This window comes from Bos grunniens, chromosome 7 (genome assembly GCF_055505025.1).
Source record: "Bos grunniens cultivar Pamir isolate PY7600 chromosome 7, Bosgru_T2T1.0, whole genome shotgun sequence".
Taxonomy (NCBI): Eukaryota; Metazoa; Chordata; class Mammalia; order Artiodactyla; family Bovidae; genus Bos; species Bos grunniens.
In genome coordinates this window covers 94,931,531-94,953,211 of record NC_141171.1, presented here as the reverse complement: position 1 = coordinate 94,953,211, position 21,681 = coordinate 94,931,531, and the positions used below count along the sequence as shown (strand labels likewise).

Below are 21,681 nucleotides of genomic sequence, written 5' to 3'. Positions count from 1 at the left end.
TTAGCGTCTCCAATGCCTAGCAGGTTGCTTGGCACAAATAAGTAGTAAGTGTTTATTAATGAATAAAAGTAATGCTATAACCTAGATTTAGGTTCATGAAGACAATTGTGTTCTTTTCTCTTTAGGTGTCTTATTCTTGGTATATTGCATGCCTCAGCAGGATAAGAAGGATTAAAGAGGGGAAGGAAAATCTGTAACTCTGTAACATTTTTGGACATGATTTTGGAGGGAGGTAAGCCAAGTTTAATGAACATATCTTTTTGTAAATCTTTTATTCCAGTCTATCTATGCCTGACTCATATGATGATTAATCAACAAATGTGTTTTGGGTGCGTACTATATATCAAACATTGTCTAAGAGTGTGAGATTCATCAATGATCAAAACAAAGAAGGACCTCAAAGAGCATTAGCTCTGCCAGTGAACTTTACCAGTCATTTCCTCTTTCTGAATCTTAGTCCTGCCTTTGTGCAGGAACCCGAAACACTGTAATGGAAAGCTTGCAGATTCTCAGATGAAAGACACTGGTAAACACATGGATATTTGTTCATCAGCGCTGCTACTTCTCTCTAGAACCAAGGACAGTTAGGAGGAGAAGGAGGTCACTGACTAAATCTGCTCCTTGACTTTGTCCTCAGCAGTCCACATTAGTAGACACTGCCTTTGTTAAAAAAAAAAAAGAGAGAGAGAGAGTTTTATATATCCGTGCAGCATTGGGAGGTTGCAGCTTTCTTTCTAGCTGCCAGTCTCCCTAAAGCTCCACCTGGGACTGAGCCTCTCCCCTATGCAGCACCCAGGTACTTCCCTTCTCTAGTCTGCTAGGGTTTTTGTGCTGAGAGTCTCCACCTGTTCACAGCATCGCAGCTGTAGAGGCTGGTCTGGACACAGGAACCATTTCCTACAGAAACTGGGCGTCTTTGAAAGATTCCAAGGGAAGCTTTTATGTCTCCCTCCTACAATCCCAGCTTCTCCTTAGTGGAAGCTAGACTAAAAACAAAGACCACGCTGATTTTTTTTTTTCTCCTGAGAAAACACAGTACCATGGTTTTTTTTTTTTTTTTTTTTAAGTCCTAATTGCTTGGTGGGAAATGTTTTTATTTCACAAATACTCTGTGGCTCTGAAGTGACAGCAAGATTACATTTCTGATAGAATCACCGGTACAGTTTCCAGGCTCCCCAGGGAGAACACTGTGAGGCTATTCCTCCCGGAACTAGAGGCGCCTTCTCTGGTCCCGACGGTACAGTTAAACACTATCCCAAATAAGTGAAAACAGGGGGTGGCACATAAAAGAATGAGAGCTCGGCACTTGAGCTAAAACCAGTGATCTTAGCCAGAAGACTATGGGAGCAAAAAAGAACTGCAAAAATAACTCTTAACTTCAATTTTTCAAATTCCCAACGGGTCACTCTCTCGTCTCCAAATGGGGGACATGTGACAAGGAAAGGAGAAAACCTGGAAAAGTGTAAAATGTAAACAATACATAAAGAAATTACAATAGGGGAGTGGAGGGCAGGGGCAGCTTCAGGGTGAGGCTCTCAGAGACCCTCCTGCTGGCTGTGAGCTAGAAAGACCCGGGCCGGCCTCCTGTTGCGCGGAGGCGGCGGCGCAGCGACAGATGACCCGTCCCAGGCCATCGAACAGCCTAGAAGACGCTTTCGCAGGAGCAGGGCGGCGGCCGGGGGCGCGGCGGCGGTGGGCGCAGGTAACCCTGTTCGGGCTGCTCCCGCCGGGCGTGGTGGTAATGCGGGTGGGGCCAGCGGTGGCGGTGGAGCGCCTGGTGGCCCCGGGTCCCCTCCTCGTCCTCCGCGACTCCCTCCGGCGGGCAGCACAGCGCGCCCAGGCGCCTCCGCAGGCGCCGCCGGAGCCGACAGCCGCCCGCCTGGAAGAACAAGTAGACGAAGGGATCGAGGGCGCTGTTGGCCACCCCCATGAGGCGCAGCGCCACCGCCAGGTCGTCGGTCTCCCAGTCCCCCACCGGTCCAGACGACCACGTGGCCGCCAGCCGGGCCGCGAAGTAGGGCAGCTGGCACCCCACGAACAGCAGCGCCAGCACCAGGCTCATCTTGAGGCTCTGCACCTTGGCGCGCGGCAGCACGTTGGGCGCGGAGGCCTGGACCGGACTGGCCGACCTGGGTGCCGCCGCCGCCGCCGCGGATGGGGCTCGGGGCTGGCGCGGCCACCAGGTGCGGAGCAGGCGGCCACCCGCGACGCTCATGACCGCGGCTGGCGCCGCGAAGCCCGCCAAGGCCTCGTAGAGCGCGTAGAGCATCAGGTGCCAGCGCGGCAGTAGCGTGAAGATGTCGTGGCAGCGGCGCTCCCCGGGCCAGGCGCGGGCGGGCGGCGGCGGCGAGGGGGCGCCCCCGCGCACCACGAAGGCGGCGGGCAGCGCCAGCAGCAGCGCCAGCAGCCAGCCCAGGGCGGCAAGGGCGCGCGCGGGCAGCGGCGGGCCCTGCGGACGGCGCACGGCGCGCTGGCGCTCGAGGGCTATGAGCGCCACTAGGTGGGCCGAGGCGGCGCGGCCGGACGCCCGCAGGAGGTGCACGCAGCGGCACGCCAGGTCTCCCGCGGCCCGGCGCGGCTCGCCCAGGAGTTCCCAAGCCAGCTGCGACAGCGCGGTGCCCCCGCCCGCGTACAGGTCGGCCAGGGCCAGCTGCACCAGCAGGAAGTCCATCTTGCGACGCTTGGGACCCGCCCAGGGCCCGCCGCCGCCGCACAGGCGACACAGCACCGTGGCGTTGCCGGCCACAGTCACCACCAGGATAACCCCCAGGAAGACCAGGCGGACGCGGCGGCTGGGCAGCCCGGACGGCGGCGGAGGTGATGGAGGTGGGGGTCCTGGGATGGGGGCTTCTTGTCCGGGGGCTCCCTGTCCGGAAGTCAGGTTGAGACCCCAGCCCAGCGAGATGGGTACGGAGAGGTTGGGCGCCGGCGACGGAGTTGAGGGGCTGAAGGGAGCCTCCATCCTTTGCCTGGAGGAAGAGGAGGTACCAAAAAGGGCAGGCAGGGCGCGGGAAACCGAGGTGGAGGAGAGGCTGCGCGGAGTTCCCAAAGTTAGTTGAAAACGCACACGCGCGAAGAGGGAGATGGATGCGGGCAGCTTTGCGCTTAGTTGTTTTTATAGGTTGTCCTCGTCATTTGTCACTCAAATGGGGGTTGTACACTGGAGGAACACACATGATCCCTCTTCTCCACCTTCCTCTGCGCGTCTCCCCTCCCAATCCGGGTAGATCTCCTTCCAGTCTCTGCCGCAGCCCCGCGCTGCCCTCGCGGGAGTCGCAAAACCCTGGGCTCTAGGAACCTCTCCTGTTGGCTGTTTACATAGAACTCAGCCAGACACGACTTAGAGACCGAACAACGAACAGCCAGACAGAAGGTCGCTTTGCCCGGCCATCGTTGACCTGGACCAGCACCCTGGGGAGGAAGGTCCTAATTGAGGCTATACCCCACAAAATGGTATTAGATTGGCAGCAGGAAAAAAAGTAGAAAAGGCACTGGTTTTGATTAAAATAAAAAGAGAAAGATTTGAAATGCAATGGGATCTGCACTAGCGTGGGAAAAACAGGAACACAAGAAACCGAACAGCGTTTTGAGCTGAGGAGTCCAACAGATAAATCTTCCTCTGGCCAACAGCCAGAGTGTTTTATTTGGAGAGAGCTCAAGACAAGGGTATTGGCTGGCAATTAGGAGTAGCAGTGGTTTGCAGATTGTTTCAAATACTCCCCATTACTAGAAACAGCAGATCACAGCTGTTCTCCTTGATGTAAAATTCATGTCATTAGTCTGAACAGGGCATTAATAGGTTTTATGCAAATAGAGTAGTACATTTATTGCTTTTCTCCTAATATTTTCACTCAGTGCTGGATATCTCATCATGGCTCTTCATTCTCTTGATTCTGTTTTTCAGCAGATGGGAGGTTGCTAGGAATGAGTACGCCTCCAATAAGACTAGAGAAAAGGTGACTAAGAAAATGATAAGGCGGCCAATTTTTTAAAAAGACATCCAACTCACAGGAAATGGTTTAGATTAAATGCTATCTCTTTTTATTTCAGCCCTACCTCCTCACAAATTTTAGTTTTCCTGTTGGAAGCATCAATTTGTCTTTTATGCACCCTCCACACTAATTAGGGTGACAGTAGACTTCCTGTGCTTCCTGGTCTGGGTGTCTGTTGGGGTTCATGTTTCCAGGCTGAGATGTGCAGGATAGGTGGATTTGGTGGGTGCTGCGGATGTCTCTGCCAGTTGCAATGGGAATCTCATTTCCCAAGCCGTTGTCCTTTGACCAGAGAACTTTGCCATTTTTATTATATCCCCAGTGCCTATCACTGGACCTGACATATGGTAGGTGTCAGTAATTTTTTTTTGAGTTGATGAATTAATGGACATGTGATGCATTTCAGAAAAATTTGAGCAATGTTTCTACCTTGATTATAAATCTGTCAACCTAAGGGGAAAATTGCCTGTTATTCCTATGCCAGTATGATCCAGAAGAGCTCAGGGAAGCTCTGGGGAGGTATAGGAATAGCCATTATTGTTGGAACATTTAGGAGGTAGGGTGATAGGCTTGGGAAACGAAACTCCTGGTTTAATTTCACATTCTCCCCTCAGAGGAGTTTGCCCATGACCTCTGTCTGTATCACATACATCATATTAGCTTATGAACCACTTCTTCCAGGGAGCTGTCTCTGAGCAATACTCATAACTCAGTGATTCTTCTAGCCAATATCACCTTAATATTTCTCAAGATAATTCTATAGTTTGTCTCAAATTTGTTGAAATGCTTTCATACAGCAAAAGAAGATTCTACCAGAAAAATTACATTTTACAGAACTTTGCTAAGACCTGATAAAATATTGATATAAAAAAACCCAGTTCTTCAGGAAATTCTTCAGGGAATTCCCTGGTGGTCCAGTGGTTAGGACTTTACGCTTTCACTGCTGAGGGCCTGGGTTCAATCCCTGGTCAGGGAACTAAGATCCTGCAAGCCATGTGGCATGGCCAAAAGCTTTTAAAGAAAAATTAAAAACATAGATTCTTCTCAAAGTAATACCTGCACATAATTGGAAAATCAGCTAGAACTAGATGGCTGGTAACAATGTGAAGTTTCCCATCCACACATCCTCACGTCTCCTTCCCTTCTTCTAGAGAGGAGCCAATTTAGTTCTATTTCTGTTCTGGCATTTACTTAATTTCATGATTCTAAATAGTAAATGTACAGTACTATTTATTGCTTCATTGATTTTAGACATTATCTGTTGGTTTCTCATTAGGTAAGGACACAGATTTAGCTCTCACACCCTTTCCCCATGGTTTCTCTTTTTCCATACTGTTAATACAGTAGTATTGTAATTTTAGGTTAGATCTATATTCAGTTTTCACATTATTTTGAAATGAAAATAATGAATGTTGTAATGTACTATGAGTATCATCATTTTCCCTTTACATTAATAATTACTTTTTCTTAAATTTCTTTATTACAATAGGTAGGTCTTCCTGTACCTTAAGGATTCCCTCAGAAGCTAGTCCCTTGTGTATAATTTCCACAAGGTGAGTTTCATAACATGATATAGCACCTCCCCGTTTTTTCTTGGAAACCTTCTTACCAAAGACCTCCATTCCTCCCAGCATGGGCTGGTTTCTCTCTAGGCCTGCCGCCTAATGATAATCCCAGAAATGTCCCTTCATTGTCATCAGAGAAACTCTCTGCCTTTCTCTTCAGTTGGAGTTCCTGTTTCTTGGATCTCCTTTCTTTTTCCTTGATTTCTTCCCCTTTGGTAGAACACAGCATCCAATATGTCATAAAGTTAAAAGACTGGACAGAGGCTGAGGAGAGAGCAGAGAGAGCCCTCAATGTACCTGTTACTTGAGTCACATGGATTCAATCTGGACAGGTTGCCTTCTGGTCCAGATGCGTCTGGGCACCTCCTTCACCATCACCCTAGAGACTCACTTAGCTTTGGTTACTTCTCCTGCTTTCTAACTTCATGTGTTTTCTTCTTTATTGGTTTATTTCTTTTCTTGGGTAGAAAGCATCCCTCAGTGGCTTCCTGAAAAAGGGTAACTTTTTGGGACCTCGCATGTCTGAAAATTTCTGCCTTTAACCTTCATGCTTCGCTGATGACTTGGATGTGTTTGCAATTTTATACTGGAAATATTTTCTTTCTAAATTTTGATGGCATTTCTCAATTGCCTTCTCTCTTCTAAGTGTTTGTGTGTAAAAGCCTAAAGTCATTCTGACTCTTGGTTTGGATGTTTTTCCATTCTAGAAGCTTCTTGATTCTTCTCTTTGTCGCTGATGAATTTCACAAAGATGTGGTTTGCAATGAGTTTATTTTCATTCTCTGTGCTTGACACAGCCAAAAATCATGAATTATATTTGATTGTAATATTGCTCTAGTGGTCGTTTATCCAGAACAGTTTTTCCCAGACTTTCTTTTTCATTTTATGACACACAGGGGTCTGAAGGGCCCATGACAGATGTTTTGCAGAATGTCTGTAAAGTTGTATTTGTTTCCATAAAATTAAATCTTGATTAGACTTCTGGGGCTGAAATAAGACATGTGTAGTACTGTGTCATCAGTGCATTGTTTGTGGGGCACGCGGTTTTAGTTTGTCTTAATAGTGGTGATGTTAAACTTGACATAATCTTTTTAAAATAAAATATTTTTATTATATAAATAGCACATATTGCATAAAAATTAGACAATAACAATCACTAAATATCATCCACATATAATACTTAGATATAAATCCTTCAGACTATAGTGACCAGGTCTGTTTATTTACAGAAATATGTCATACTATATACAGTATTTTATATCATGCTTCTTTTTCCAGTTAACATTGTATTTGGACAGTTTTCCATGGCCGTCATTAAAAATGTGATATAACTATCTGTTTAACATGAAGTGAATTGCAATTATTTAAATAAACCCTTATTTTGGGACAAAGGTTTTCCAGTTTTCACTTTATAAATAATTCTGTGAAGAACATCTCTTCACGTACATCCTTGCACACATATTCAATTATTGCCTTAAGGTAAAATCCTAGGATTGGAATTGCTAAGGCAAAGCATGTGCATTTTTGAAGCATTTTAATACATGGTGCTGAAATGCCCTTGACAGAGGGCACAAGCAATGGATAGTCTTTTAATGCCTAAACTTCTTCCCCATAGTCTTTGCAAAAATAAGCCTAGTTATTGTTTTAAATTTTTGTCATTCTCCTGGATGAAAAAATGTTTCACAGTTAGTTCATCATTTTAAACTTCAGATACAATTCACAAACCGTAAAATTCAGCTTTTAAAAGTGTACAGTTTGGTGCTTTTTAGTATTACATAGTCAGAAGTTTGTGCAACTATCAGTTCAGTTCAGTCGCTCAGTCGTGTCCAACTCTTTGCGACCCCATGAATCGCAGCACGCCAGGCCTCCCTGTCCATCACCAACTCCTGGAGTTCACTCAGACTCACGTCCATCGAGTCAGTGATGCCATCCAGCCATCTCATCCTCTGTCATCCCCTTCTCCTACTGCCCCCAATCCCTCCCCAGCATCAGAGTCTTTTCCAATGAGTCAACTCTTCTCATGAGGTGGCCAAAGTACTGGAGTTTCAGCTTTAACATCATTCCTTCCAAAGAACACCCAGGACTGATCTCCTTTAGAATGGACTGGTTGGAGCTCCTTGCAGTCCGAAGTACTATCTAATTCTAGAACATTTTCACCATTCCCAAAAGAAACCCTTCACACATTGCCTTCATCCCAGATCTCCTGGCAATCACTAATCTACTTTCTGTCTCTATGGAGTTGTTTATTCTGGACATTTCATATAAATTTAGTAATAATAGTATGTGGTCTTTGGCTTTTTTCACTTACCAACATGTTTTTAAGGTTCATCCATATTGTAGAATGTAACAGTACTTCATTCCTCTTGATGACTAAGTACTATCCCATTGTACAGATGATACATTTTGAACTACACAAAACCATTTATCTCTTAGCAGCTGTTGGATTGTTTCCACTTGTTGAATATTGTGCACAATGCTAGTGTGAATATTTGTGTACAGCTTTTTCTGTGAACATCTCGCTTCCATTTTCCAGGATAAACACCTAGGGGTGGAATTGCTGGGTAATATGGTAATTCTGTGTTTAACTTTTTGAGGAAATTCCAAACCATTTTCCAGAGCATACCACTTTATATTCCCACCAGTAATATATGAGTGTTTCTATTTCTTGCTTGTGTAGATACAGATTTCCAAATGATGCCATATTCCTTCTGCTTAAACAAGGTCCTTTAATGTTTCTAAATAGTTCAGATCTGCTGGCAACAAATTCTCTCAGCTTTTTCTTCATTTTTGAAAAATTTTTACTACATATACAAAATTCTAGGATGACAGTTTGTCTTTGAAGAAGCTGCACCATTGTCTACAGTTTTCAGGTTTTGGTGAGAAATCTGCTTTCTTATCTTTGTTCCCTCGTACAGAATGTTTTTTTCTCCCCCTCTGGTTGCCTCCAAGATTTTTCTCCTTGTCTGTTTTTCAGCAGTTTGAGTAGGATGTGCTTATGTGTATTTTTGTCTATATTCTTTTTGAGCTTCTGTAAACATTTAGGTTGATTTGTTATCTTTTATTAGTTTCAGAAAATCCTCAGAAATTATCTTTTCTATTTCTTGTGACATTTTCCCTCTACTCACCTTCTGTTATTTCAGTTGCACTCATATCTTTTCATATTGTCCCACAGTTCTTGGATGCTCTGCTCTATTTTCCCTCATTTTTTCTTTCTTTTTTTTTCCATTCTTTTCTTTTTTTCCTATCCCATGTCTCCTCAGAGGAGTTTGTTACCCTATGAAATTCAGAAATTTATTCTGAACAATTTCTTTTGGCCTGTATTTAAGTTTACTAATTCTTTTTTTCAAGTTTACTAATTTTTTGTTTTGTGTTTGGGTGGTTGCTAAGTTATTTGAAGGACTTCTTCATCCATGATAGCATGTTTTTCATTCCTGGTAAATCAATTTTATTCCTTAAAAAAAAAAAAATAGTTTCCACTTCGCTGCTGAAATTCCCTATCTGTTCATGCATGTTACCCACATTTTGCTCCAGATCCTTCAATAGATTAATCATAGTATTTTCAAGTGACTTTTCTCATAGATCCAATTTCTGGGCCATCTCTAAGTCTGGTTCTGACTATGTCTTCAGAATGGGTTTTTTGTTGCTTCTTTGCCATGTCAGTTTGAACACATGCCAGACATAAGTTACGGAGGTAAATAGTATTTACTCCAATGGGCATGCCTCTTCAGCCGTCAGGCTTAGGGTGGGGGTTGACTAAATGTAGGCAGTAGCTGAGCTAAGTTTGGGTTTTGATGTTGCTGAAGTTATCGTTATTCTACTACAGACCTCAGACCCCTCCATCCTGGGGCTGTTCTGCTTTAGTGAGAGGTCTGGAACGCTCGAAGTTTTTTCTCAGTGTTCCTGCTTCACCCCTACCTTTCAGCACACCATGGCCATGCGGGGCGGGATGGGGGGTTTCTCTCTCCATGTTTCTTACCCTTCTCTCAGAAGTAGTGACACCTAGACAGCATAGTAAAAAGCAGGGACATTACTTTGCCAACAAAGGTCCATCTAGTCAAAGCTATGGTTTTTCCTGTAGTCATGTATGGATGTGAGAGTTGGACCATAAAGAAAGCTGAGCACCAAAGAATTGATGCTTTTGAACTGTGGTGTTGGAGAAGAATCTTGAGAGTCTCTTTACTGAGAGTTTAATGCATATAATTGTAAGCATCACACACACAAACGCAGACAATCTAACCAGTGTAGAAGGGATCAATCTGTTTTCCACATTGAGCTTCTTTCACCTACTTTGTAATTATCTCTCTTTTTTGCTCCTGGCCCCTCATCACCAAATTCTAGTTTGATTCAGTGATTTACAGTATGCTTTAATAGCCAGTAAGGATTGTCCGTGGAGAAGGCAATGGCACCCCACTCCAGTACTCTTGCCTGGAAAATCCCATGGACAGAGGAGCCTGGTGGGCTGCAGTCCATGGGGTCGCTAAGAATCGGACACGACTGAGCGACTTCACTTTCACTTTTCGCTTTCATGCCTTGGAGAAGGAAATGGCAACCCACTCCAGTGTTCTTGCCTGGAGAATCCCAGGGACGGGGGAGCCTGGTGGGCTGCCATCTATGGGATCGCACAGAGTTGGACACGACTGAAGCGACTTAGCAGCAGCAGCAGCAGCAAGGATTGTCCGATCTCAATATTCTCTCTCAATAATTTATTAGATACTTCAGACATTCAATGTTCCTTGAAAACCTTAAGATCATTTAGTCCAATGAAAGAAAAACCTTATTGGGATTAAAAGCTGTATTGTGTGAAATGTATGCATTAATTCTGGAAAAGAGCATTTTAGTATTAGATCCTACTATCTTGAAGCGACTTAGCAGCAGCAGCAGCAGCATCCCAGAACATGCTGTCATTCCGTATCTATATCTTGTTTGTAAACTTAATAGAACTTTATAACTTTTTTCATCTAGGTTCATGCCTCCTGTTAAACTTTAAACTGTTTTGTAGAATGTCATATTGTGAGTGGAATATTTTTCCTAATTTCCATTTTTATCTAGTGATTGTTCTTACAGATGACATTCTTACAGATAGGTATTGATTTTTGTATTTGTTTAACAAATCTCACCTCAGCTATTTAACAGATCTCATCAATTATAGTAGTTTTTAGTAAGATCCCCTGGGTTTTATGAAATGGAAAACCACAAACAGTAGAAAGAATACAGATCTACTTTTTTTTTTTTTTTTTCCTTTTTACAAAGAGAAATAAAAACATATAAAGCTTCCAATTGATGTGGATGCTTCTGGTCCAAGACCATAGTTCGGATAACAAGGTTCCAGACCCATGGTTCTTGCATTTTGCTGCACATTAGAATCACCTGGAGAGCTTTAAAAAATCTCAACAATTGGAGGTGGGAGCCAGGCATTAATAGTTTTTAAACATGCAAATTGCAGCAAGCTGTGAATCCTTGTTCTAGACTAGCAGTTAGCAATCTGTAGCCCACAGGTCAGATCCTGTGTTTTTGTAAACAAGGCTTCACTGGAATATAGCCAGGCTCATTTGTTCACGTATTGTCTGCTTTCATGCTGCTACGGCAGGATTGAGCAGTTGTGAAAGAGATCCATATGGCTCACAAAGCGTAAAATACTTAGTATCTGCCTTTTTCATAGAAAAAGGAAAAATAAAGAGGGGTAGAGTTCCTTCGTCAAACTCTCCTCTGCAGGCTTTTGCCAGAATTTACTCTTTCTAGAAGGCTCAGCTTTTTTGAGCCGTCTACTCCTTTTCACCCCTTGCCCGGCCATGGACAAATGGGTTGGTTTTCTAATACAGTGTAATATCTGAAAAACTCAAATTCCTAGCATATCAATTGAACAAATATTTACTGAATTTCTACTACATGTAAGGTCCTTGGGGTACTTTAGGAAACAAAAAAGGACCAAAGGCCATTCCTGTGCAGAGCCTCCATTCTAGTGGGGTAGGAGGGGTGGGAGACAGAGTCAACAAATGGTCTGCAAAACATACACTAAGCTGGAGGGTAATGGTTTATATTGCAGAACAATAAAGCAGGTAAGCCCTCGTGATGAGGTTAACATTTTAGCAATGACCTGGAGGAGATAACAAAGTGAGCCCTTTTGACATCTGAGAGAAGAACTGCATTCTAGGCCAAGAGAGTTGACAGGCACAAAGGGCTTGAGATCATGCTTGTCTGACATGCCTGGGAAAGGACAGGGAGGCCAGTGGGGCTGGAGCAGAGTGAGCAAAGTGGAGTGCGGGAGCACAGGTACAGCGAGAGGCCAGATCACTTAGGGCTCTGTAGCCAACCAGTCCATCCTAAAGGAGATCAGTCCTGAATATTCACTGGAAGGACTGATGCTGAAGCTGAAACTCCAATACTTTGGCCACCTGATGCGAAGAGCTGACTCATTTGAAAAGACCCTGATGCTGGGAAAGATTGAGGGTGGGAGGAGAAGGGGACAACAGAGGATGAGATGGTTGGATGGCATCACTGACTCAATGGACAAGAGTTTGAGTAAACTCCGGGAGTTGGTGATGGACAGGGAGGCCTGGCGTGCTGCAGTCCATGGGGTTGCAAAGAGTCGGATGTGACTGAGCGACTGAACTGAACTGAGGCCACTGTAATGACTTGAGCTTGTGACCCAGAATGTCACCTGATGTATCAATAAACAAAGGATGTTATGACCATCAAGCCATCAGCCACCATAGTTGCCCCCACTCCCTGTGCATCCTGAAGGTATTCAGGATCTAGAAAAATAGGATACGGGCCCTAGATAGTTCAAGTACGTATCAAAGGAATGATGTCATTAAGCCCAGGTTCTTGCATCTCCCCATACATAGGCCACCTCACCTGTCTCCTGAGAAACCTGTATGCAGGTCAAGAAGCAATGGTTAGAATCAAACATGAAACAACAAACTGGTTCAAAATTGGGAAAGGAGTGTGTCAAGGCTGTATATTGTCACCCTCCTTATTTACGTATATGCAGAGTATACCATGTGAAATGCTGGGCTGGTTGATGCACAAGCTACAATCAAGGTTGCCAGGAGAAATATTAACAACCTCAGATATGCAGATGATACCACTCTAGTGGCAGAAAACAAAGAGAAATTAAAAGAGCCTCTTGATGAATGTGAAAGAGGAGAGTGAAAAAGCTGGTTTAAAACTCAGCATTCAAAAAATGAAGATCATGGTATCTGGTTCCATCACTTCAAGGCCAATGGATGAGGAAAAAGAAACAGTGACAGACTTTATTTTCTTGGGCTCCAAAATCATTGGGGATAGTGACTGCACCCATGAAATTAAAAGATGCTTGCTCCTTAGAAGAAAAGTTATGACAAACCTAGATAGCATATTAAAAAGTAGACAAAGGTCCAAATAGTCAAAGCTATGGTTTTTCCAGTAGTCATGTACAGTTGTGAGAGTTGGACCATAAAGAAGGCTGAGTGCCAAAGAAGTGATGCTTTCGAATTGTGATGCTGGAGAAGACTCTTGAGAGTCCCTGGGACTGCAAGGAGATCAAACCAGTCCATCCTAAAGGACATCCACTCTGAATATTCGTTGGAAGGACTGATGCTGAAACTGAAGCTCCCATACTTTGGCCACTTGATATGAATAACTGACTCATTTGAAAAGTCCTTGATGCTGGGAAAGACTGAGGGCAGGAGGAGAAGGGGGTGACAGAGGATGATATGGTTGGATGGCATCACCGATTCAATGGACATGAGTTTGAGCAACCTCTGGGAGATAGTGACAGACAGGGAAGCCTGGTGTGCTGTAATCAGTGGGGTTGCAGAGTTGGACATGACTGAGCAACTGAACAACAACAACAGTACATAGACAAGTGCTAAATTTATTAACTTAGAATGTTGTTTTTCTCTAATTAACATGTTCCTACTGCCTGCTTTTTTGTTGCAAAAACTCCTATATAACCTGGCTCTTCCCTTATCTCTTTGGGGCAGTCTCTCCTTCAGAGCTATCTGAGAGGCTGCTTGCTGGGCTTAGGTCCTCCACAAGTCTGCCAATAAAATATAATTCTCAACTTCTAGGCTGTGCTTTTTTTTTTTTTTTTTCCCAGTAAACAGGTCTTTACAAAGTGAGAAACCAGTGGAAGGTTTGAGTATCCATCAGTGTGATCTGCTCTATCTTAACAGAATCACTCTGACTGCTATGTTGAGAAGAGACTGAGGAAAGCCAAGGGCAGGCTCAGGGTGACCTCCTAGGAGGCTATTGCAAAACTCCAAAACAACAGATGGTGGTGAACCGGAAGAGGGTGGTAGCAGTAAAAGATGAAGCCCGAAGATTGTCCTCAATCCAGCTATTGATGAGTGTCAGGTCCTCTCAGACTCTGGCACTAGATGATTTGTCTTGGTTTTGCAAGTTTTTCTTTTTCTTTTTTTGCTTTCTTGGTTGGTAAGATACCATTTTGGATTAGATACAGTCCTAAAACATAATTTTACCTAATTATGATCCTATGTTGGTGGTGGTGGTTTAGTCGCTAAGTCGTGTCTGACCCTTGTGACCCCATGTAGTTCATCAGGTCCCTCTCTGCGTGGGATTTCTCAGGCAAGAATACTGGAGTGGTTGCCATTTTCTTCTCTGGGATCTTCCCAACCCAGGGGTCAAACTTGGGTCTCCTACATTGCAGGCAGTTTCCTGCATTGAAAGCAGATTCTTTACCAACTGAGCCACCAGAGAAGCTGTGTTGAATATGATTATAACATTGTAGATGCTTGGTAAATTCTAACAGTGAATGCATCTTAAAGGGTTTGAATAGAATGAGGTGGATTATATTTATCTTTATATGCCCATGTTTTCAGAATCACATTTCTACTATTATTGCTTTATTTTTCCCTATAATAACATATATACTACACGTTAGATATTTTTATATCCCTTAGGTTCCATTAGGAGATAGGAGGTAGATTTGTATATTTTAATTTTAACCTCAATAATCTAGTACTGAAATCTTTCTCTTAATAGTTTTACTTCAGAATACATCTGAAGTGAAATTTATTTCTGAGAAATTCATACATAAATGCAAAGATAAGCTCATATAAATTCACTGAAGAACAATAAACAAAGGAGATGAACTGGCTCATGAAGAAAACTTCTAAGACAGTTTGAAAAGGAAAGTTAGGTTAAAAATAAAAAGAAATTAGGTAAAATTGTTATTTGCAGATAGACTTTTTACCTGAAGAATATAAGATACCAACTGGAAAACTACTGGTACAAAAATATATTGTATTGTTGGCATAAAGTAAATATATAGACATAGAGTTTGCATATATAACTAACTGGTTAGAAGCATCTATTTAAAATATCACAGATGATAAAATACCATCAAATGATAAAATAGCTAGGAATAAAGTCACCTCTGGCTACACATTAGGGTCATCTGCTGGGTGGCTTAACAGACAAAACAGCAGCAAGAACAAAACCACCCAGGTGCCATCCTGGAATTCTAATCCCACTGCTGTGGGATGGGGTCTGAGTGAAGCCGTTTCAGTCATGTCTGACTCTTTGCGGCCCCATGGACTATAGCCAGCCAAGTTCCTCTGTCCATGGGATTCTCCATGCAAGAATACTGGAGTGGGTTGCCACGTCCTTCTCCAGGGGAACTTCCCAACCCAGGGATTGAACCCATGTCTCTTATGTCTCCTGCGTTGGCAGGCAGGTTCTCTACTGCTAGTGCTACCTGGGAAGCACAGGGATGAGGCCTAGGTGGCATTTTTTAAAGGTCCTTACTTTCTAAAAATGTCTATGAAGAAACTGATTACATGAAGAAAACTTAGAATACTATTGAGTGATATAAAGAAATCTTAAAGGGGAAAGTATACTATATTCTTTAGAATAACTGAATATCATAAAAAATTCAGTTCTAATTTAGGCTATACACTTAATATGATATCATAAAAAGACTACCAAGATTTTTCATTTTTGGAACTAGACAGGTTGATTCTAGATTTATATGAGAAAAATAAATAAGTAAGAATAGACCGGACAATTCTGAAAAAGAAAACTGATTCACAGGAAACCGTCCTACCAGATATTGCCTACCCCACTTATAAACAAAATAGAACGGTCCACTGCAAAGTAAGAAATGTTTTGAAAGGACCCAAATGTCAGTGTGACTTGTATATAATAAAAATGTCATTTCAGATCAATAGACGAAAAGATCATTTATTCAATAAAAGTTGTTATATAGCAAAGTGGCATTTTCTAACTGATGGAATAAATATTACTTTTCTCAGTAAGAGGTCAATTGGGTGGTCATCTTAAAAAACACAAGCTAAAGTTAGATCTCTAATATGTAATACATTCCTATGGGTTAAAAACCTAAGAGTGAAAAATAAAACTCTAAATGAAGATAGGTAGGAAAAGCCAGTCTAAATATGACACAAAATCCCAAAGCCATAAAAGCAAGGATTCATAAATCGGACTGCATGAAAATACCAATTTCTACATGTCAACAAACACTAGGGCACTAGTCAAAATACAAATTATGAAAAGGAAAAAGATATTTGCAGCTTCTCTAACAGACAGAGGGCTAATATCTAAAGTATGTAATAAAAAAGACAAATACCCAACAGAAACTAGGCAAAGTATAGAAATAGAAAAGGTCATAGTAAAGAAAATTCCAATGGCTATTAAACATATGAAAATATGATCTACTTTACACATAGTGAGGAAAATAACAATAAGATATCTTCTATCTGCCCAATTGGCAATAAATGTGAGGACACATGTTTCTAGTAGGAGTATAAATTGATATAATGTTTGTAGGGATAATATAGTAGTGTCTAGAGTGATTTTGCTAGATACAGTCTTGCCCCAGCGATTTCACTTCTAGGTGTCTTTGTTAAAGTGAAGAAAAAGAGAGCAAGCTGTGGAACATTTTGCATGGTATGCTGCCATTTTTTGGGGGTGGAGGAGTGCTGTCTCTCAAAGGATATATAGGAAGGTTGTTACAGCAGTTGTCTCCAAAAAGGGGAACTGGATGGTTGAGGGATTGGAAAAGAAAAGAGGCTTCACACTCATTGTTAACCCTTTAGTACCTTTTTGAAATTTATACCTTGTGCATATATTTTGCCTATTTAAAAAAATAAAATCAGCCATATCCATGGTCTGTGTCCCATAAAATACTCCAAATTCTCCCATCAAATACATTCAAATGACCTATGTCCAATCAGATAAAAATAACTCATCAGACACCATCAGATACTCAAAAGTAACTATTTTATGGTTCATAAGTAATAATTTTAATAATTGTTACAATATTCTATATTCCATAATATTCAGAGGAACACAACTTTATGTTCTAATATTTGTTTCCATCCTTTTAATACTCCCATTAAGTTGTTAGAAGTTGCTAAGAATAAGGTCTTGATAGTAATCACTTGGCACCCCACTCCAGTACTCTTGCCTGGAAAATTCCATGGATGGAGGAGCCTGGTGGGCTGCAGTCCATGGGGTCGCTAAGAGTCGGACGCAACTGAGCGACTTCACTTTCACTTTTCACTTTCATGCCTTGGAGAAGGAAATGGCAACCCACTCCAGTGTTCTTGCCTGGAGAATCCCAGGGACGGGGGAGCCTGGTGGGCTGCCATCTATGGGGTCGCACAGAGTTGGACACGACTGAAGCGAGTTAGCAGCAGCAGTAGAAGTAATCATTTTGAAAATATATTATTTTATAATGATTGGTATCTTATTTTAAAAGAGTACATTCTTTAATTTAAAATCAGTAATTATTAAAACTGACATTTAAAATGCATAATGAATCATGATTTTATAACATATTTCTATATAGCTCTAAAACATTCTTTTTTTTTTTCAAATTGTTTTTGCATCAGAGTGGGATTTAAGCCACTGATCGATGGCATTTTCATACTTCTTTGGTTTTTTCAGCCAGTCCTGGTGCCACCTAAGGTTTGCTATGACATTTGAATAGTTTTGCCCTATACTTTGTTTCCACTTGATAAACTGCTCTTTATTGTACTGGTGGACAGAAGCAGAAACCTTAGGGTAGTTAATAATGGAACGAAGCTTCTGATCCAACGAAGAAGTAACTTCTGGAAACTTTGCAGCAATATTTGTTAATTCATCTGGATCTGAAGAAAGATCTGAAAGAAAAAAAAATTGAATAACTGTCAAAACAGTTACCTGCTTAAAAAACATATTTTAAATGTCATTACTCTGTAACGGATAATGCAGTATAGTTTATTTTTCTTTTCAGTTCTTCTTTTTTTTTTTTTTTGCAGATGAGCCGGCAGGAATCACGCAGCTCAGCAGGCCCTGATCACGTGACTCTGCAGGCACTGACCACGTGGCTGATCAAGCACAGATCACGTGACTGAGCATGCACTGATCTTCAGTTCTTCTTAGTGTAGTAAGCTGAAGGGTGGTATAAATGGAAACTTAATATACCAAGAGTTAAACACCTTTCTAAATGTAGGTCTCTTCCTTCTTATCATTATCCTTCTATCACATTTTCCCCTTTATTCTTAGATGGCAGAAACAGTCAAACTAGTAGGCTGGCTTAGCCTCAGTGCTTTCTGTTTTTGATACTTTGCTTACTTTGACGTGCAAAAAATATATATATTAATGCTTATATTGTTACATTTCAACAGGCCCAAATGTTCCAGCTGTAGAATTCTTTATGTAGCCAAGTCATTTTCTTGCAACTTCCCTTACTCCTAGGTTTTCTGTTTGCTTTTAAATACATTTGCAACCCGTGCTTGGATTTTTGAAAATTACATTCAGTGATACTATTTGAGCAAATAGGCATGGAAATAAGAACTCTCAATCACTACCATCGAGAAAATAATGATAAACATTTCAGATAACATAAACACTCCTTTGACCTACAATGTAGGAAGACAGAGGATATAACTAGAATGCCAACCTAGTTGGAAAAATAGCAAATTGAAGCTCTTATGACAATTTGCCTGAGACAGTAAATGAACAATGAGTGCACAGTGAGGGAAAAATCCCTGCAGGCTTATTTGAGTGCATTAGCCAGAAGATTGCTGATGACACGCATGATTTTGCTGGGTGATTTCAGATGGCACCTCTCTGAGAAAGGGAAGCCAGTGAATAAACCCTAGAGAATATAGGAAAGGCAGGCTCCCCCACTGATTCTTTTCAGTCACATCTGCTTTTTGCAGAACATAAACAATGAATGAACAAGAGATGTCCATTACTCAACAGAATGAAAACCTAAGTACATTTTTGAAGCCAAGAATCTCCTCCTTTTAGAGTTAAGGATGGGTCGATCAATTCAGCCTATAAAGAATTATTTTGAATTAATAATTTTGGCATTTATAACTGGGAAAAAACTTAGGGAGAAAGGAATATTAAAAATAGCTTTAGCACATTTTATGTGCAAAAAGGTGTCAAAGAATAAGTAAAACCATAAATCTAATAATGCTGCTTGAAAACACATTCAGAATAGTGATTCTACCACGTTTTTGTAGGGGAGAAGGAGCATAAATTTTGGAGTCAGACGTGGGTTGAAATCCCAAGCTTTTCCACTTCTTAGCTATGAGACTTTGCATAGGTATCTGAACCCTAGTCTTCTCTATAAAATAAGGATGATAATATCATCTTGGAGGGGATTCCCCAATGGCTCAGCAGGTAAAGAATCCATCTGCGATGCAGGAGATGCAGGTTCAATTCCTGGGTCGGGAAGATCCCCCAGAAGAGGTCATGGTAACCCACTGCAGTATTCTTGTCGGGAAAATCCCCTGGACAGATGAGCCAGGCGGGCTACGGTGCATGGGTTGCAAAGAGTCAGACACAATTGAAGCGACTGAGCACACAGCACATCATCTTGCAGGGCTGAGGGGAACGTTAAATAATAAATGTAGGATGTCAGCCTCCATAAGATAGGAGTTAATCTTCCAGAACAACTAAATCTGAGGTACAATGAGAGGGCGCTGACTACTGATTGGGGAAGATAACCATGAATATCAGAAGACACCTTGATCAGAGAATACAGCCGTGTCAGTCTTGAGACCCAGATCAAAAGCCTTAGGGCACTTGCTTTGGAATTCAGATGCTGATTTTCAAAGAAGCGGCTTCTCTCCAGGGCAACATTTTGTAAATCGACCCAGTGTGAGAAACTGCAGGCATTTATTTACTTTAACAAAGATTTGGTTCAGTTGCTCAGTCAAGTCAGACTCTTTGAGACCCCATGGACTGCAGCACGCCAGACTTCCCTGCCCATCACCAACTCCCGGAGCTTACTCAAATTCATGTCCATCAAGTCGGTGATGCCATCCAACCATCTGAACAAAGATTATTGGCTCCCTTGAGCAAATACTGTATAGGCCAACTCATTAAAAATAATCTCTACCTAAAAAATAATATCAGCAAACTTACCGAAGAGTTGAGGCAATACTGAAGCACCATCAGAGTAGGCTATATACTTCCATTGGTTAGTTCGAAGCATGTAGGTGGAAGCATTTACATTGCATCCATGGAATTCACTCAGAATCCATGGTGGGTGTAGGTTTTTAAATTTTTGTTCATTCTTAAACATTTCTGACGATGATGGCAGCAGAGAGTATCCGCTCAGGTTGTGAGGCAGAGGAATTCCAGCAATATCTACATGACAAAAATAAGACTTTTTTTTTTTTTAATTGCATCCCGTAGCATGCGGGATGATCCCTGACCAGGGGGTGGAACCTGTGCCCCCTGCATTGGAGTCATGGAGTCTTAACCACTGGGCTGCCAGGGAAATCACAAAATAATACAGGATTTTAAAATAAGTCATTCTTTCATTCGTTGAACGTTGATAAATGACATCATTAAAGGTCACAGAGACTAGAGATTATATATAGATTTTGTAAATTGCCTAGATTCAAATGCTTACTTCCCAGCCTTGTGACTTTGGGCATGTTGTTAACCATTTGAACCTCAGTTTCTTCATCTGTAAAAGGGAAATAATAATAGTGCCTGTATTTCACAGATCTATTTTAGGTTTAAATCTGATAACTTACGTAAAATTCTGAGAATAGTGCCTGACACATAGGAAACCCTCAATAAATATTAGTTAATATCATAAGTCCTTCATTTCTGAATGATTAAGAGATCACAGGTATCTCTCAGATTTGTTCCACAGAATATTAACAAAATGTATATGAGAAAGGAGTCTAGTAGTTACATATGTTTGCCAACAATGGTTAAAATTAAATATATAATTTTTTTGTAGATGTAAATTTATTGCTGATATGTATCATAAATCTTCAAGGTATATATTGTGCCATGTATCCCAAAGTTATCTGATGACAGAATTTCTGTTTATTCCTAAGTAGCATCTTGAGGGACTAATATTTTGCAGAACATATGTTGGGAAATCCTGGATCATACTGATTTAGAGAAAAATAATCTATTTTTTCCGTATCAAATATAGACGACAGCCCACCAGGCTCCACTGTCCCTGGGATTCTCCAGGCAAGAACACTGGAGTGGGTTGCCATTTCCTTCTCCAATGCATGAAAGTGAAAAGTGAAAAGTGAAAGTGAAGTCGCTCAGTTGTGTCCAACCCTCAGTGACACCACGGACTGCAGCCTTGCAGGCTCCTCCATCCATGGGATTTTCCATTTGCTTGGAATTCAAGCTATCTTTTTCCTATAGAAAAATAGGGAATTCACTGGCAGTCCAGTGGTTAGGACTCTTGTGATTTCACTGCCATGTACCCAGGTTCAATCCCTGGAAGGAAAACTAAGATCTTGCAAGCCATGAGAAAAAAAAAAAATACTGTTAATTATGGCTGGGGACTTGGGGTGGTTCCAAAAGGAATCTGCAGTTGCCTCCCCCACAGTTTCTCTGGTTTCAATGTTCCATGTTTTTAGAAACATTAATTTAGAAATAATTTCCAATGAAAAATAGAAAGTAATATATCTGCAATGCTAGAAATTAAACAAAATTGAATAATAAAATTATTTTAGCTTGACTGTACATATTTAAGCGAGCTTCCCAGATGGCTCAGTGGTAAGGAATTCACCTGTCAATGCAGGAGACCCAGGTTTGATCCCTGGGTTGGGAAAATCTCCTGGAGAGGGAAATGGCAAGCCAATCCAGTATTCTTGGGTGGAAAATTCCATGGACAGAGGAGC

The 21,681-nt window shown here is 41.7% G+C and overlaps 3 protein-coding genes across 3 annotated transcripts in view; 1 reads left to right on the top strand and 2 right to left on the bottom strand.

Moving 5' to 3' along the window:
- Positions 1 to 1,073: 1,073 nt before the first annotated feature.
- On the bottom strand, positions 1,074 to 3,123 carry GPR150 (G protein-coupled receptor 150). The gene has a single exon (XM_086413191.1). The coding sequence runs from the start codon at positions 2,960 to 2,962 to the stop codon at positions 1,643 to 1,645; it is 1,320 nt and encodes a 439-aa protein (XP_086269317.1). The 5' UTR covers positions 2,963 to 3,123; the 3' UTR covers positions 1,074 to 1,642.
- Positions 3,124 to 16,781: 13,658 nt separating this feature from the next.
- ARSK (arylsulfatase family member K) overlaps positions 16,782 to 21,681 on the bottom strand; it is a 58,980-nt gene continuing 54,080 nt past the window's right edge. Inside the window, exons 7-8 of the mRNA XM_086413189.1 lie at positions 19,943 to 20,167; positions 16,782 to 17,682 (exon numbers count right to left, since the gene is read on the bottom strand). Coding sequence (XP_086269315.1) covers positions 17,393 to 17,682; positions 19,943 to 20,167 — 515 coding nt within the window. The 3' untranslated portion in view covers positions 16,782 to 17,392. The remainder of the gene's footprint in view (positions 17,683 to 19,942; positions 20,168 to 21,681) is intronic.
- Positions 17,821 to 21,681, top strand: part of SKIC3 (SKI3 subunit of superkiller complex) — a 159,340-nt gene continuing 155,479 nt past the window's right edge. The window contains exon 1 of the mRNA XM_086413188.1: positions 17,821 to 17,948. The gene's annotated coding sequence lies outside the window, so the exon portion shown is untranslated. The remainder of the gene's footprint in view (positions 17,949 to 21,681) is intronic.